The sequence below is a fragment of the Tiliqua scincoides genome, chromosome 1 (assembly GCF_035046505.1).
Source record: "Tiliqua scincoides isolate rTilSci1 chromosome 1, rTilSci1.hap2, whole genome shotgun sequence".
In the NCBI taxonomy this organism is placed as follows: Eukaryota; Metazoa; Chordata; class Lepidosauria; order Squamata; family Scincidae; genus Tiliqua; species Tiliqua scincoides.
In genome coordinates, this window is record NC_089821.1 from 139500542 (window position 1) to 139517014 (window position 16473).

A 16473-nucleotide genomic window follows, 5' to 3' on the forward strand; every position below is an offset into this window, starting at 1 on the left:
TATGTGGATAATACTGACCTACCTGGCAGAGTGATTTCAAGGCATACTGGAATATTGATTTGAAGCACTTCCCGGACACTAAATAAATGTGCCCTGCCCCATTGTTATCCAAGCACATAGATATGGAAATGTTAGCTCCTGAAATGTCAGCTCAAGAAATTGATCTGGCATCAACATGATATTTTGATATTTGAGTAGTTTCCTCATTCTTGCTGTCTTATGTATGTTGCCATCATACTACAGTGTATGTGGCAGGTAGACCTGTGCAATAGTGAAGACTAGAAATGTTTGAAATAATCTAATTTTTAAAAGGGGGTTCTCTCAAGAGCCCTTGAGGAGGGAAGGAGGAGTGGCATACTACCCACATCCAACACAGAATTACTTCCATTGCTTGTTAATGGAGGGAATCTTCCTAGAGTCTGTAGTACCTTATCAAAAAGATGCACAAGACAAACAGAAGAGCTTTCCCTCATGATGAAAACACTGGGAGATGGCCATGAAGCCTTTTCTCACAGAAGAAGTAGAAAAGGAGACACGAGTCCTGTTAACACCTATCATCTTCTTGCCTTTTAGTGCTTGATCTTCCCTGGATATACATGTACACTCCTGTGAGAAGCTGCCACAGAGAACTGAGAGAGAAATATGGAGAATTTTCTCCCCCAGAGTATTCAAATGGCTTTGAAGAAAATATCTGGTGCAACTGGACTGTCTGGGCAGGGGCTAAAAAACACATCGTTATTTATATTAAAGGATTTAAAAGTGATGAGGACTGTGACAAAAATGAGGACAAGATTTTCTTTCATGGAGTTTCTTCACTGACCGAGAACAAAGTGATATATGCTTGCTGGAAAAAAGAGATACATGTCTTTGCTACATATGCTCGAGGTGTCCATGTTGTATTCTTGATGAGGCGTTCCACGAATCCTAAGAAAGGAGGTTTTATGGGGGGGTATTATATCTTCAAGCATCGAGAAAATAAGCCTCCTGACAAGGATGTCTTGAGCTCCAAAATGCCTACTCCAGATCCATCCCAATCCACCAACAACAATATTTCACAGTCCCATAAAAGGCCATTCATCTTTATACCAGAAAATGACAATTTTAGCTTATCCCCAAGTCATAGAATTGACAAGGCAACTGATCTTCCCAAGTCCTTGCAAGCAAAAGAAGGAAATATAAGTGTTGCCAGACAAACATGCTTGCAAGAACTGCAAGTTACAAGAACTCTGTCTTTAACATCAGAAAGTCACCACTTGCTACATGTATTGGTGAACAGTGAAGAGTCTTCTTGCAATCAAAAGCCTCCTGAAGAAGTTATGGAAGTCTGGGGAATGGGCATTGAAGAAATGTCTGTGGAACTGGATGAACCAACCATTCTTTCCGATGGTCTTTCTGAAGTTCCTTACTTAGATTTATCTCCAGTAGAATCTTCCAGTCCTGTGGGAGAAATGGAACTTCCAAGCAGAACACTAAGTACCAATTTGGTCTCCTTTTTAAAGGGTGATCTGCATATGGGTAGTAGAGCAACACAGCCAGATTATCAAGCCTTGGATACACATTCTTGGACTGTATCTCATGACCTGGTGGCCTCCACAGAAGCAAGCACTTGGGGCTTCAGAGAAGTTATACTGATGAGCTGCCAAACAAGCAGCTTGGCTCATGAAACAGTTAGCCTCCAAATCAATGGCATCTCTGCTATCTCACTACTAGCCCCTGAACAGAATCTGATAGGCACAAAGATACTTCTTCCCTCTGAGATGTCAGAAAGAGGTGGACTGCAAGGGCACCTTGAAAGTTCTGTGTTCCTGCTCAGTGATATCAAATTGGCTAGTGATTGGGAAACTGAAACTTTACCCATCTCAGAGCATATCACTAAAGTTCTGGATGTTTATCCCATTTTAGAAAGCTCTGGAGAGATGGCCAGTGAGCTAAAAGTCACTTTGGCTGCAACTGTGTTATGTAGTATTCTGGAAGATGACCTGCATTTGAGGCCCAGAAGTGAGCAGTCAGGGTCTGAAATTTCCCTAGATCTGTTATCTGAGATGCCAGGTGGCTCCAGCATGATTGGTTTGGAAAGCAGCTATCTTCTGGAAGCAGCTATCGAACATGAGACTTCTCTCTTTCCTAGTGAAATTACATTAGCTCCTTTAACTACTTCAGGATTAGAACTTTCCCCATCCCTCTTATTGGGGACAATGGAGACTCTTCCACTTCCTACTATGAAATTGGAGCCTTCCATCTCCTACAGCCCAACAGTGCCCCTTTTGCTTGCGGTTCCAGATATAGAGTCTACCACCCTGGAACTAAAGCATGCTCTTTCTTCACCGATGAAACTAACATATCCATTCATATCTGTAGAACGAGACCTGATTTTTTCCACACTGTTTATGCCTCTGGAACCTACTGTTTCTGAACCAGAACCCATGGTCTCAATTATTACAGAAACCCTGTCTTTAGGAGCTGAAATGCTGGAGCCTAGCATGTCAGCAATAGAGTGTGCCTGGAGCCAAAGTGCCATTACTGCAGAAACAGCCTTGGAACTGGAGATGAGTGATACAGTTTTAGAGCCTGTCCTGTCCCCAACAAACACAATAAAGTCGCCAGTGGTTTCAGAGACCATCTCTGCTTTCTCCCAAGTTAATGAAATTGTTCCTTCTTTTGGCTTTAGGATGGTAGGGGCCAATCCAGCTGTGACCCCCTTGAGGAGTTCTTGCTGCCAGCCTGCAACTGATGCTTCTGAACAGGAGGATACTTTTATAGCTACAGTTTGGTACCCCAGTTTGCCTGTGCCTGTCATGGCAGCTCCCTATAGTAGCCATCAAACAGCATTTCTTTCTACAGTCTTGGAACACCTTTTTCCAAGCACAGAGTTGTTTACTTCTAGCAAGCAGCCATTATTGGAAAGAAGATATAATGATGGTTCAGCTGCAAGACAAGGAGACAGAAAAGCTCACTTCAGACCTTTGAACTTGGCATTCAAATCTGAATTGTCTCCATCCCTTGATAGATTTACAGTGAGTGCACCTTCTCCTCTAAATGGATCTATTACTGAAATGCCTCTCATGTTTGTGCCAATTGTGGATGAAAAGAAGCAACCTGAGAGTTTGGCCAAGTGTGGTTTTGTGTCTGGCACAATGTCTACTCAATCCTTGCCACATACTGAGATGCAGCCTCAAGTGATGCAGCCAGTAACCTTAAAAGTGACAAAGGAAAAAAAGCAAATGCCATTGCCTATAACATCTTGGGGAAGACCTCATAATGCTGAATGGAACATAGCTGGAAATTTCTTGGAATTTACTGCTGCCAATCTTAATGCTGTAGGAACTCTTGTCAAGGCACAGACCCAAAAAGAGCCCTTAGGTATGCAGACTCTTTTGATTCCATCTGATTTTGAGAATAAAGTTGCTTCTAAAGTAGGACACCTTGGCAACCACATGGGTATACTTTTTTTTTACTTTATTTTTGCATTGTAATCTTAATTCCTCTCTAGGTCATGTTTAGTACAGTGGGAAGGAATATGGCAGAGCAAAGCTGGTGTAGTTTTCCTAGGATTAAGAGTACTTTATGGGAAAATTGCATTCCTGTAGATATATGGTGTATTAGGATGGCAGTGCATCTTAATGACTAGTGGTGCGCTTGGTAGAAACTCCAATTCTAACCTAAAACCAGAAGCCTTTTCTGATATTACCAACAAAAGTGGTACAGAGAATGCTTTGCAGATATTGCAATATAGTGATTATGGATAGTAGAACCAGTGCTGACCCTGCCTTTTGTCTGTCTGTCTTGCAGGCTGGTAGAGGACCATGCAGCCTGAGAGGCTATGAATTTTAGGAACAGGCTATACTGAATAATTCCCAGTGAAAGCATTCAAATACATGTTGGCAATGTCTCAGGGTTGCCAAAATGGGTCAGAAGGATGGGAGAGATGAGCCATTTGCATGCGTATGTGACACTCATGGTGGACTTGATGTGGCTGGTCAGAGCCTGGTCAGAGGTCTGCAGGCTTGGAGGATCAGGAAGAAAGAGGAAAAAGAGGCAGAAGAAGGAAGCCAAGTAGAGAGACTCAGCCACAGGTCAAAGAGGGACAGAATAAAGGTCTAAGGACCCAATCCTATCCAAATTTCCAGTGCCGGTGCAGCTGCAATGCAGCCCTGAGGAAAGGGAACAAATGTTTCCTTACCTGGAGGAGGCTTCTGTGACTGTTCCCTTACTGCAGGTTGCAGCACATGCCTCGTTGGCACATTTGCACTAATGGTGGAAAATTGGATAGGATTTGGCCCTAAGACAGGTAGCCTCTCACTCCTCTGAACAGTACACTGTCCCCCTGGTGTCCTGTAGGTAGTGATGTACCTATTTTCCAACAAGCCTAGAAGATAACAAAGCATCTGATTCTTGTTTTGATTGAAGAAAGGGAAATTTCAGATGATCAAACACTGTATAGTGGCAGGAAACAGCCACAGCATGTGGTTGCTACATCTGCCTAGTGAGCTTTTCCTATGTAGTGGTGATCCTGGCACAGCTGTGTCTGGTTATTCTCTGTCTCTGTGTTGCTGTGAATGGAGTGCGATATTAGTTGCATGAGCACCAATATTAGCTACAAAGGCAGAGATTGCATTAAGAACAGATTGAAAGGAAATAATTCAAAACACACAGGTGTTGCCTCTTTGCACACAATCTGTAGGTGTGTGTTCCCTTGGTTATCTTTCTGCTTTATATATCTCTTAGCACTGGGTGCATTGTGTTCATACTTTAGTAGTGGTTCATTTGAGTAAGTCGCCATTCATTTTTTGTAATATGATTTAATAGACATCTGGGAGAACAAAAGGAATGCTCACTAAGTGTACATGGCTCTGAGAGATTGGTTATTAGGCTTTGATTGAATATCTAGAACACAAGTTGTATAAGGAGAAACAATTCCCTAACCTTGCTTTGCAGCACTTAGTAATTATTAGTAAGGTGTATTCCTTTTTCCCCATGCCCCATGTCTAACATTCACTCCTACATAAGAAGATAAGAACAGCCCCACTGGATCAGGCCATAGGCCCATCTAGTCCAGCTTCCTATATCTCACAGCGGCCCACCAAATGCCCCAGGGAGCACACCAGATAACAAGAGACCTCATTCTGGTGCCCTCCCTTGCATCTGGCATTCTGACATAACCCATTTCTAAAATCAGGAGGTTGCACATGCACATCATGGCTTGTAACCCGTAATGGATTTTTCCTCCAGAAACTTGTCCAATCCCCTTTTAAAGGTGTCCAGGCCAGATGCCGTCACCACATCCTGTGAATGGGTTCGAGTCAGAAAGTCTACAATTTTAGTTTATGCCAACTACTCCTGCCTTGCTCTTAGTACTTCTGATCCCAGGGCAGCTCTAGGCTGCTCAGATTTGTGACACTGATTTAGGTGGCGTAGATCTGAGTAGACCCATTGGGGCTGCTGCGGTTCTACCTGGGATAAGGAAAACTATTTCTCCTTGCCTTGGGCCAGGCCATAGCCAGCCCCAAACTTGCAATGGGTACAGTGCAGGCTTGCCGGACTGCCTGTTCAGCACAAGTTAGGCTTGTGCTGTAAGTTTGGCAGCCGGAAACAGAAGGAGTTTAAAGGGAAAGAATAAATTAAAGAATACTGGTTAATATTCCTACTTTTTAAAATACGTATGGGGGTGGGTGTGTGGGTATGATATGAGTTTGTTACAGGCCTAGATAAATTGCCTGTGCACAGATTGTGGCATCCACATATTCCTAGCTGAAGCTCTCAAGTCACTTGTTCTAGAAACATCCTTTCCACAAAGTAATTTTGAAACTATTGGCTTGTAGATGAGCCCATAAGCAGCAAATGTAGTTCTTTCAAAAGTTTGAAAGGCTTATACCAGTGTTTCTCAACCAGTGGTATTGGCACCACCAGTGATACTTGAGGTGGTGTCTGGTAGTACACACAGGACCCTTGGACACCTGCTGTGCTGCCCGACAGTGAGACCAGGAGTGAGATGCAACAAACAGTAGTAGGAGGCTCAGTTCAGTGGGCAGAACTCCAAAGCATACTTTCCTGCACTCAAAAGAAGCCCTCCTACCCACTCTCAGCCTCTCACAGGTGCTTGTTGCATCACATCTGGCCTCTCAACCCAGAAGTAACTGGATGTCATCACCAGTTATTTCCGGTGATATTTAAAATAGGTGGACCATGTGAAGTGGTAAGATAGAGGGCAAATGCTGAGAAACACTGGCTTCTACAGTGCATGAAGCACAAAAATGTAGTGAAAATGCAATAAGGAAAATAAATATTCTAGAAGGATTAATCAGATTTCATCAGTGAGATGATCACTTTGTACCTTTTTGCCTTCTCTTCTGTCTACAGAGTTGGAACTTCCTTGGCTGTTGGCTTACCTCCCTGCAAAAAGTTGCCACGTTGTCCTGAAGGATGAAGTTGGAACTTTTTCTCCTCCGGTTCTCAGCAGTATGCAAAGCAATATCTGGTGCAACTGGACCATCTGGGCTGGTCCTCAGAAGCATATCTTGATTTATGTAGAAGGATTTGAGGGGAACTCTGTTTGCAAAGAAAATCAGGACAAGATCATATTTCAGGGGGTCTTGTCAAGTGTGGAAAACAAAGTAGTTTATGCATGCAGAAACCATGGTACTTTGATCTTTGCTGCACAGGCTGTAGCAGTCCATGTAGTGTTTTTATCAAAAGTTTCTTCTCAAAACCCTGGTCATAAGCATTTTAAAGGACGGTATTATATATTCAATGATTATGAAACATCAAATTTGACAGGTGGTGGTGGTGATACTGAAGAACCTGTTTTGAAATCTAACAGCAGCGCTATATTTTTCCCTAAGTCATATGTAATGCACTCTACGCACGCTCTGGACTTTGCAAGGATGAGCAGAAAGCTTAGTGATGAAACAAGAATGACTAGTAGACAGGCATGGAACGAAAGTGGCAATGCCATGAGCTTGCCAGCATTCCTGAGTGTGCCTCTTGGTAATACCACGCAAATGTCTCCCTTGAAATCCACAGAAAATGTGACCCTGAATGTTCTTGATGTGAAGGTGATGCAGGTTGCAAAACCATCTTTTGATGATAGAACTGAGATTAAAACTTCACCAAACAATTTAAAGAAAATTCCAGTCTTGGGATCAGAGAGCTCAGAGAATGAAGAAAAAGTTGTGCTGTCCAAGCCAACAGCCCCTTCTGCTTCTCCACATCTTTCCCAAAAGTTCAGAACAATGACAAAATTGGTGCCTGCAAAAGATACTGGAACCATCTCTGAATCTGCCAAATCTGAAGTTGTAGGTCATATAACCACACACCAGAGGCCAGCACACGTGAAAGACACTGGAAGAGCAATCTTTGGAAAATACACCTTGCAGAGTGCTACTACTTTTTCACAACTTTCCTTAGAAGAACAGGGAATTCTCATTCCTCCTCCTAAAAGTACCCCAGTGGAGGAACAGGAACAAGATCTCCATGCTCTGACATCTAATGATGGCTTCTCTAGGAAGGCTGCAAAAGTAATGAACTTTCAACACTTAGAACTGAAAGAAGCACTTGAAGGGGAACAGAGGGACAATCAAGAATATAGACAAGAAAATGGCAATAATGGTCAGTATGTAGCAGTAGCTGCAGCCAAGGGAATAAACAAATCTGAGTTTCTCACTACAGAAATGCCAGAAACTTTGGCCGTTAAAAGAAAATCCCATCTGACCACCTTAGGCAGTCCTAATGTGTTGAGTGCCCATCCTCCAAGAATACTTAATAGTGAACTCATGAGCACTGCCTCTTTAAATTCTTCAGGTTACCTGATTGAACAACTCGGGAACAGTCAAGTGGAGGCAACAATCGTTTCATATCCTGCCAGTTCAGGAAACACAGCTCACTCACTGAAGAAGGGTACAACACCCAATCATCCCTACCCTCTTCCTGACTGGGTGTCAAGCCATGAAGCATCCTTGGGAGAAGAACATAAAAATAATTCCTATGGTAAGTTCGTGGGTGTCTTGAATTCTTAACTGTTTATCTGCCTGTGGAAAGTGATGAAATGAGTACTTGAAGGAAGGGGGAGAGAGAGAATGAGCTATAAAGATTCTTGCTGAGCTTTGTGTGTATCACAACTTGTTTAATAAAATCTGGTGTAATTTGAAGCTGAAATCTCCTGAGCACACAATGTTTCTTGGTTTTGTAAAGGTCTAGATCAGTGGTTCTCAAACTTTTACCACCAGGACCCACTTTTTAGACAGAGAATCTGTCAGGACCCACTGGAAGTCATGTCATGACCGGAAGTGACATCAAGCAGGAAGAGTTTTAACCTTCCTAGGCTGCAATCCTACTCACACTTACTCAGGAATAAGCCTGATTGGCTATCATTGCTAAAAGCATATACATAGTAGCTTCTTAAAAGTACAGATGTTTAACATTTTCCAAAATGCAGTCACATACCATGGTAGCATCAAGTCTAATATATTAAAATTAAAATATTGAAATGAATGGGGACTCACCTGAAATTGGCTCATAACCCACCTAGTAGTTCCTGACCCACAGTTTGAGAAACACTGGTCTAGATGTTAAATCAGAAGACTTATTAGCAGGAAAACATTACAACATTGTTGTGCTCTAAATAATAGCCAATATTTAAGGCTGTATACATGTATACAATCTGTTTTCTGCACATATAAAGGTAGTATGTATAAAAGTGTATTGCAACCCAGTGGATCAGATGGGCGCATAACAGTGAAGATGATACCTCCACCACTTTTCCACAAAAGTCCATAAAGTAATTTATACCACAAAACATGTCTAGGAGCTAAGAATTGCTGTGGCTACTTGCTGCACATCTGCCACTATATACTGTGTGGTGAACCTTGGCCAGCAAGATGTTGGTGGGATAGGAAAGAAGACTGTCTAAACTTTGCACTTGTATTTTCCCTTATATGTTTGGGGGCCATTTGACTGCTTTTATGGGAATTGTTGCAAAACTAGCTTGTTCAGATCCTAAACTAAAAAATACTATTGCTCTTTTCCCCTAGGGAATATCTCTGTTTTCAGGTTACATGAAAATTATACCATCCTGAAATCCCAACACGATCCTGGAGGTAATGCTAGTCTCTTACTCCTTCCTGACTTCCTTGAGGGTGGGAAAAATGCAAGTCTGCTTTCTTAATATAAAATGACTGTTTTAGGTCACCTGACCACTTAAACACTACTAACTGCTAACAAATGATAGTTAAGGTGCAGATAAGCCCCTCCGGGCAAAGAACATTTTGCTTTAATACTATAAATATCTGGAGTGCTATTAAGCTTGAAATGTTTAGCAGTGAACATTCACTATTCTTGTTTTTTGGCAACATTTTGGGCCTTCTGCAGATGTTCTGTTTGAAATAACTTTTGGCATAGACCATAAAGGACAGATCCCACACAATGGAAGTGAGCAAGAAAAAGCCCTCATAGAATCCATTAAGCTTCAGGTAAGAAAATAAATGGCACTGAATGTATCATTATGTAGATCATGCTTGAAAGTAGCATAAATCTCCTTCCTTGATTTCATCCTTCCTATTTAATAATGCAGAGAGACACTACTTATGGCAAAGCCTGGTAATGAGAGGCACCAAGTAACTAGCATTGTTATACTCCATATTTTATATAGTATGTCTAGAAAAAAAAGCTCCACAGTAGATCAATGTGGTGATACCGTACTGATAGTACAAAACAAGTTCTAACTTCAGTATCAATGTCAGTTGATATGTTATCTTAAGAGTTCATGCAAACTTTCAAACTGCAAATAAGTTTTTAATTGGGCAGCGATGTTCAAAACTGACACCAGGAAGCAGTTAGGTCAGTGGTTCCCAACCTTTTTAAACCACTTTAAACCCCAACCTTTTTAAACCACTTTTTAAAAATGATGGTCTATGGGGACCTACCTAATACCTACTAGGACTAGAAGTGATATCATTAAACGGGAAGTGATGTCATTAAAGAAGGGCAAGGCACACTGGAACAATGAAACAAGACACATATAACTGTTCAAGGCTCGGACTGATTAGGCATACCTGCCTGGATCAACTGGGGAGTAATAAAGGAGATTGCACCTCCCCCCATGATTTGCATAGCACCTCACAGCTGCATAGAATAAAAAAGAGTGCAGTGGTCTTGAATGCTCATCTTGGGATGAACCTGCCCGGCTGCTTTCTGCCTGTGCATTCTGTACAGCTCTTCTGCCTCACAGACTGCCTCTAGTGGGTCACAATCAATAGTTTGGGAACCACTGAGTTAGGTTCAAGTGTTTGGTGTCTAAGAAGTGATATCCCACACAGGTGGTCATGCTGATTTAAGTTTAGAAACATTTTAGTTTGTAGCCTGCTGATCCCAAGATAGAGATAGCAACTTCTGGGTGATTTAAATGGTCTCTTGATGAGGATGTTGAAGATGTGCATGGGGTGGGGGGGAATGTCTCCTCGCAATAGAAGGGAAAGCTTGATCCCAAAGGTAAAATTCATCTCCTTGGTAAAAACTGTAAATTTCAATTGATCGTGTCTCTTTAAAAACAGCCCTATCACAATTAGGTGGGAACACCACCAGCCCACCTGTGTGAAGCCACCAGATGCAGCTTGCATCACGGAAAGTAGCAGGAGGAGCAGCAGACTGGTGCAAGAAGATCACTGCTCCTTACCCTACCTTGGCAGTTTTTTCAGACCTGAAAGTGCAGGACTTCTGATTTTCTTTACAGGGTCTGCAGAAATGAAGGAGGCTGCTAATTGTACACTTCAATTATGTACACTTCTATTTTGACTGCCAATGAGGAACTGCTGGGTAATGCACACACACTCAGTGTGTTCTCTTTCCAGGTACAAGAGAAAGTGAAACTCTTCTCAAACAAAGTTAAAGAAATTGGATTAAAGGAAATCATCAAGAAGGAAGAAAATGAAATGAGAAGGTACAGCAGCTGAGCTATAGGTTGTCTTATGAGTAACATAAATTGTATTTGTATACTTGGCATTGAAACTGAGTGCTCTCTGCACTTGTGAAAGAAGGCACCAATATTCTGATGTACCTCTTTTCCACATCTGTGATCTGTCTTATACTTGCATCCTATGTCGTCCTTCTTCCCAAATTTATAATAAAGATCTCAGATCAATGCATTCATCCCTTAGAATCTGTCTAATGACAAAAGAAAAATGATGCTTCCATTTTTTTATATGTAGAGGAAATGGCCCAAACCTGATATTCACATTCTGGCTGCACCTAAAACCAGAAGAAAAGAACATCTCTCACTTTATACATTCCCAGCTAAAAGACCTTAGTGGTGGATCTATGGGAGCTGGCGAGATTCGACTGGTTTCGGTAGGAGGTATGTGAGAAACTGTGGACAACATAAAGTGAAGGTGTAAGTTAACATAGAAGCATTAACAATATTGTGCATTAACAACGTTAACAGCTCAGTCAACAAGAGTTTTGTGTTTGTAAAGGCTTTTCATAATCTGCTGCATCTACAGGAAATCTGTGAGTATAAGTGTTGTCCATTTCTGCTATGGCCACAACAGAGTCTATGTAACTCTGTATGGTTACATATGGTGTATACCTGTATGGTTGTGGTTCTGATGTGCCTAGCTGTGAAGTGTTGAAAGCAAGCAACAAACTGAAATGTTAAGTGGAAATGAAAAGGGATTTTTTTTAACAAGTTGGAACATTTCAAGACCTTTCTGCATGCAAGGACTGGTTCCTAATATCCAGGAAAATACAAAGTTGAGAAATTTTGATGCAGATTATCATATGCTATCATTAAGTAATCAAATTGTTTTGTTCTCTTGACGGCCTTCTGTTTTCAAATATTGTTCGTATTAAGCATATTTGTGATTAAATGGTGACATCATAAAACCTCAGTGCCCAAGTTTAACTGGCCTCTCAAATTCATCAGATTTTAAGACCTGGTGCAATCAGTAGCACTATATATGAAGAGATGAATATGGTGTCCATTTGGAGCTGTTTTGTTGGTTAGGAATGGTTCATATCACTGTTTGAGCTGTTGGAAGTTTAAATTTGGTTGATGCAGAACTGTTTTGTTCTATTCCCACGTGCTAGATGTAGATGAATGCAGTTCTGGGATTGAACTATGTGGTGATGCAGCAATCTGCCTCAATGGGTATGGTACATACATATGTCAATGTAAAGAAGAGTATGAGGATCGTTCTTTGACAAAATTGGGTACCTTGTGTGTTCATAGCCCCAGATCAGGTAAGTATTTATAAAATGGCAGCTCTAACTGTCTTTGGGGAATTTAAGGTTATAATCTAGATCAGTGGTGCTCACACATTTAGCACCAGGACCCACTTTTTAGAATGAGAATGTCAGGACCTACCAGAAATGATGTCATGACCTGACGTGACATCATCAAGCAGGAAAATTTAACAACCCTAGGCTGCAATCCTATCCACAATTACCCAGGAGTAAGTCCCATTTACTATCATTCATAAAAGAATATGCATAGTAGCTTGTTAAAAATATAAGCCTGTAATATTTCCCCAAATGCAGTCACATACTATGGTAGCATCAAGTCTAATAAAAATAAAATTTGGAAAGAATGAGGACCCACGTGAAATAGGCTCGCGACCCACAATTTGAGAAACACTGATCTAGATATAGCTGGTTGGTGTTTCTACAATTTAAAAAATTCAGTGAGATGAAATGGTTGCAGAAATAGTTCATATGCCCTGATAGATTTTATTTATTTTAATGATTTTTATTCTGACTTTCCTTGTCAAAAACAGGCAAAATGCAAGTCATTCAACAACACAAAATCAGAACAGTGCAATGAAATTTAGAATAAAAATAAAATCTAATTGTTTCCACCATACATAGATATAAGAGGACTGCAATAAAAGGATAGCAATATGAAGCAAACCATGTTTGTTCTTCTGAACTTTCTAAATGGCTTGTTGTCCAAAATAAAATGCTGACTCATCAGCGAATCCAAGTTGGTAGGCGGAGGGAACCTTGAGGGGAACAGCCTGACAGTGGTACTTGTCAGTCAGTGTACAGACTGAGTGTACAATGATCAGCCAGTCTTTTGTTTGCAATGGTACATGTGTTCGTTCTGGGTTGTAGAAGCAGAAGAAACCCTGCGTTTAAAAATTGTCCTTCCTTACTTGCAATCTCCCTTTACTCCTACAGCAACTTAACACCCCCAGGAAAATTTGTTCCTGAGGATTTGGGGACCCTCACAAATTGCAGGGAGCTGCAGAGGGAAGGGAACATCATACAATGAGTAATTTTCACCAAGCTGGACTTCTTGCAAGCAGAAGACCATAAGATACAACCTTCTAGGGTTATCTTTTGCTTTTCATTAATATTTAATGTGTAAAACATTTAAATTATAGTTGCAAAATGGTTCCAGGGAAGGAAGAAGTGATTAGTGTTTTTAATGTAAGAAGAACCCCACTGGATCAGGCCAGAGGCCCATCTAGTCCAGCTTCCTGTATCTCACAATGGCCCACCAAGTGCTTCAGAGAGCACACAAGTGCTTCAGATTTTAAAGGACTGTCCAGTCAGTGGTCTTCTAAAAAATGAAAGTTCAAATTGTAAATCCTGTTGCAAATTTGCAGAACTGGTTATTCAGAACCCGTCTAGAAGAGGCTCCATTTATACTGAGTGCAGTGAGGGAACTACCAAATCAAGCCACCTATGTTCTTAAAAACATTACTTCTGTCTTCACCCTAACATGCATTAACTCAAACAACCAGAACAGATACAAACTAGATTGTGAAGGAGAAGAAAAGATAAATGCTGAGTTGCTAAGAGCCCTGCCTAGTTTCTAGGAGCCCTAACTTGTTGGCCAAATTATTTTGTGTATAGAAGGCATTTTGGATTGTATGCATTTCAACCCCAGTTTTCTTTCTCTACAGGCATTGGCTCCTTGTATAGCTATGCAGAGATTCTTGTAGGGACCACTGTCTTTTTCATCTTTGTCCTTGTAGTGGTGATTAGTGTACTGTCTTCAATAGTAAAGAAGAGATGCACAAAGGAGGACGGAGGCTTTGAGCAATCTGTTTTGTCTGGGACAAGAGCACGTTTGCAATCCACTGCCTTTCAGCAGGATAACATTCATAACCTCCTTACTCTAGACCCTGCCAAGTTGAAACTCAGAGCCAAATCACCGGACTGTCCTTTGCAACCAAGAACTAGCCCCAGTGAAACGTACAGAGTATCTATTGAGCAATCTGAATGCTTGTAAAAAAAAAAATGCCAATGGAAGCTGCAATGCTGCCCTTTATTAGTATTAATGACTTGTTTATTATGATAGAACAAATGCAATGTTTTGTTTTTTGGCAAATCTTAATTTCTGTATTACCCTTTTTCCTCTAACTTAATGAAAGTTTAAGTCTTGTAATATTTTCTCCATTTTGATTTTGGACACTGTACTTTATATGCTTTATGTAAAAAAAAAGGAATGAATGAAACCAACAACTGTGCATGAATGTTAATAAATGTGGCATCTTGCTGTCCTTGTAACTTTGGTTGATGTTCAGAATGGGTGCATGGTACATAGGAAGGACTGTCAGAGGACTGAGGACCAATTATGCTCAGATTCAAAAGATCACATACTTCATTTCCATTAGTGTCCAAAATAGTATTTTGTAACCAGTGGTACTTGTTCTACTGGTGGTACTTGAGGGTTGTGTCCAGTGGTACAGACAGGATCCCCAGACCGCCCCTGCCTAGCACCAAGACCATTAATGTAGTGATCTCATCTGATCTCGGAAGCTAAACAGGGTCAGGCCTGGTTAGTACTTGGATGGGAGACCGCCTTGGAATAGCAGATGCTGTAGGCTTATACCATAGTCTTTTGAGACGGAAGGTTGCCAACCATTTCAAGCAGCAGTAGGAGTCTCTGCTTGGCAGGCAGAGCTCCAGAGTGTGCTTTTAGCATGTTTGGAAAAGCCATGTTGCACTTCTAGAGTGCAATCCTATTCATATCTACTTGGAAGTAAGTCCTGTCTACTCAGAAGTCCCATTGTGTTCAATGAGGCTTACTTCCAGGAAAGTGTGCATAGCAAGGTGCGCACAAATATCATGTTGGCAACCTTCAGTCTCGAAAGACTATGGTATCGCGCTCTGAAAGGTGGTTCTGGCACAGTGTCTAGCGTGGCTGAAAAGGCCGATTCGGGAGTGACAGTCCCTTCCACACCGGGAGCAAGTGCAGTCTGTCCCTGGTCTGTCTCCCTGGCTATGGGCCTTCCTTCTTTGCCTCTTTGCCTCAGACTGTTGGCCAAGTGTCTCTTCAAACTGGGAAAGGCCATGCTGCACAGCCTGCCTCCAAGCAGGCCGCTCAGAGGCCAGGGTTTCCCACTTGTTGAGGTCCATCCCTAAGGCCTTCAGATCCCTCTTGCAGATGTCCTTGTATCGCAGCTGTGGTCTACCTGTAGGGCGCTTTCCTTGCATGAGTTCACCATAGAGGAGATCCTTTGGGATCCGGCCATCATCCATTCTTACAACATGACTGAGCCAACACAGGCATCTCTGTGTTCAGCAGTGCATACATGCTAGGGATTCCAGCTCGTTCCAGGACTGTGTTGTTTGAAACTTTGTCCTGCCAGGTGATGCCGAGGATGCATCGGAGGCAGCGCATGTGGAATGTGTTCAGTTTCCTCTCCTGTTGTGAGCGAAGAGTCCATGACTCGCTGCAGTACAGAAGTGTACTCAGGACACAAGCTCTGTAGACCTGGATCTTGGTATGTTCCGTCAGCTTCTTGTTGGACCAGACTCTCTTTGTGAGTCTGGAAAACGTGGTAGCTGCTTTACCGATGCGCTTGTTTAGCTCGGTATCGAGAGAAAGAGTGTCAGAGATCGTTGAGCCAAGGTACACAAAGTCATGGACAACCTCCAGTTCATGCTCAGAGATTGTAATGCAGGGAGGTGAGTCCACATCCTGAGCCATGACCTGTGTTTTCTTCAGGCTGATCACCAGTCCAAAATCTTGGCAGGCCTTGCTAAAACGATCCATGAGCTGCTGGAGATCTTTGGCAGAGTGAGTAGTGACAGCTGCATCGTCGGCAAAGAGGAAGTCTCGCAGACATTTCAGCTGGACTTTGGACTTTGCTCTCAGTCTGGAGAGGTTGAAGAGCTTTCCGTCTGATCTGCGCACAAATGCGCACAAATAGGGGGTCAAATGTGCACAAATAGGGGATCACATTATCTCTCTGCTGCAATGAACAAGTGGAAAATTCAACCACAACTTGAATTGTCAAGACGCACCGAACCTCTGGATTCATGGTGAGAACTGAGCCTTACCTGGAGCTGGTGGAAGTAGCAAACACGGGCATTCTGACAAAGGAGACAGTATTTTCTTTGTGATGGCAGGTTGCTGCCAGCTTGAGGGGGCTTACATTCAGGTGCTGGATGAGGTGAGTGAAGGTGCCCCTCCCTGCTATATCAGAGTGTGTGGGGGGGACGGACAGAGCATCGGTGGGTGTAAGAAGGGGG

At 42.1% G+C, this 16473-nt stretch overlaps 1 protein-coding gene across 1 annotated transcript in view; it reads left to right on the plus strand.

Annotated features, from left to right (window-relative positions):
- LOC136661018 (uncharacterized) overlaps positions 1-14479 on the plus strand; it is a 30846-nt gene extending 16367 nt beyond the window's left edge. Inside the window, exons 3-9 of the mRNA XM_066638071.1 lie at positions 6358-7983; positions 9027-9092; positions 9364-9464; positions 10842-10930; positions 11199-11344; positions 12076-12228; positions 13896-14479. Of these exons, the coding sequence (XP_066494168.1) occupies positions 6459-7983; positions 9027-9092; positions 9364-9464; positions 10842-10930; positions 11199-11344; positions 12076-12228; positions 13896-14224 (2409 nt within the window). The 5' untranslated portion in view covers positions 6358-6458 and the 3' untranslated portion in view covers positions 14225-14479. The remainder of the gene's footprint in view (positions 1-6357; positions 7984-9026; positions 9093-9363; positions 9465-10841; positions 10931-11198; positions 11345-12075; positions 12229-13895) is intronic.
- Positions 14480-16473: the final 1994 nt, after the last annotated feature.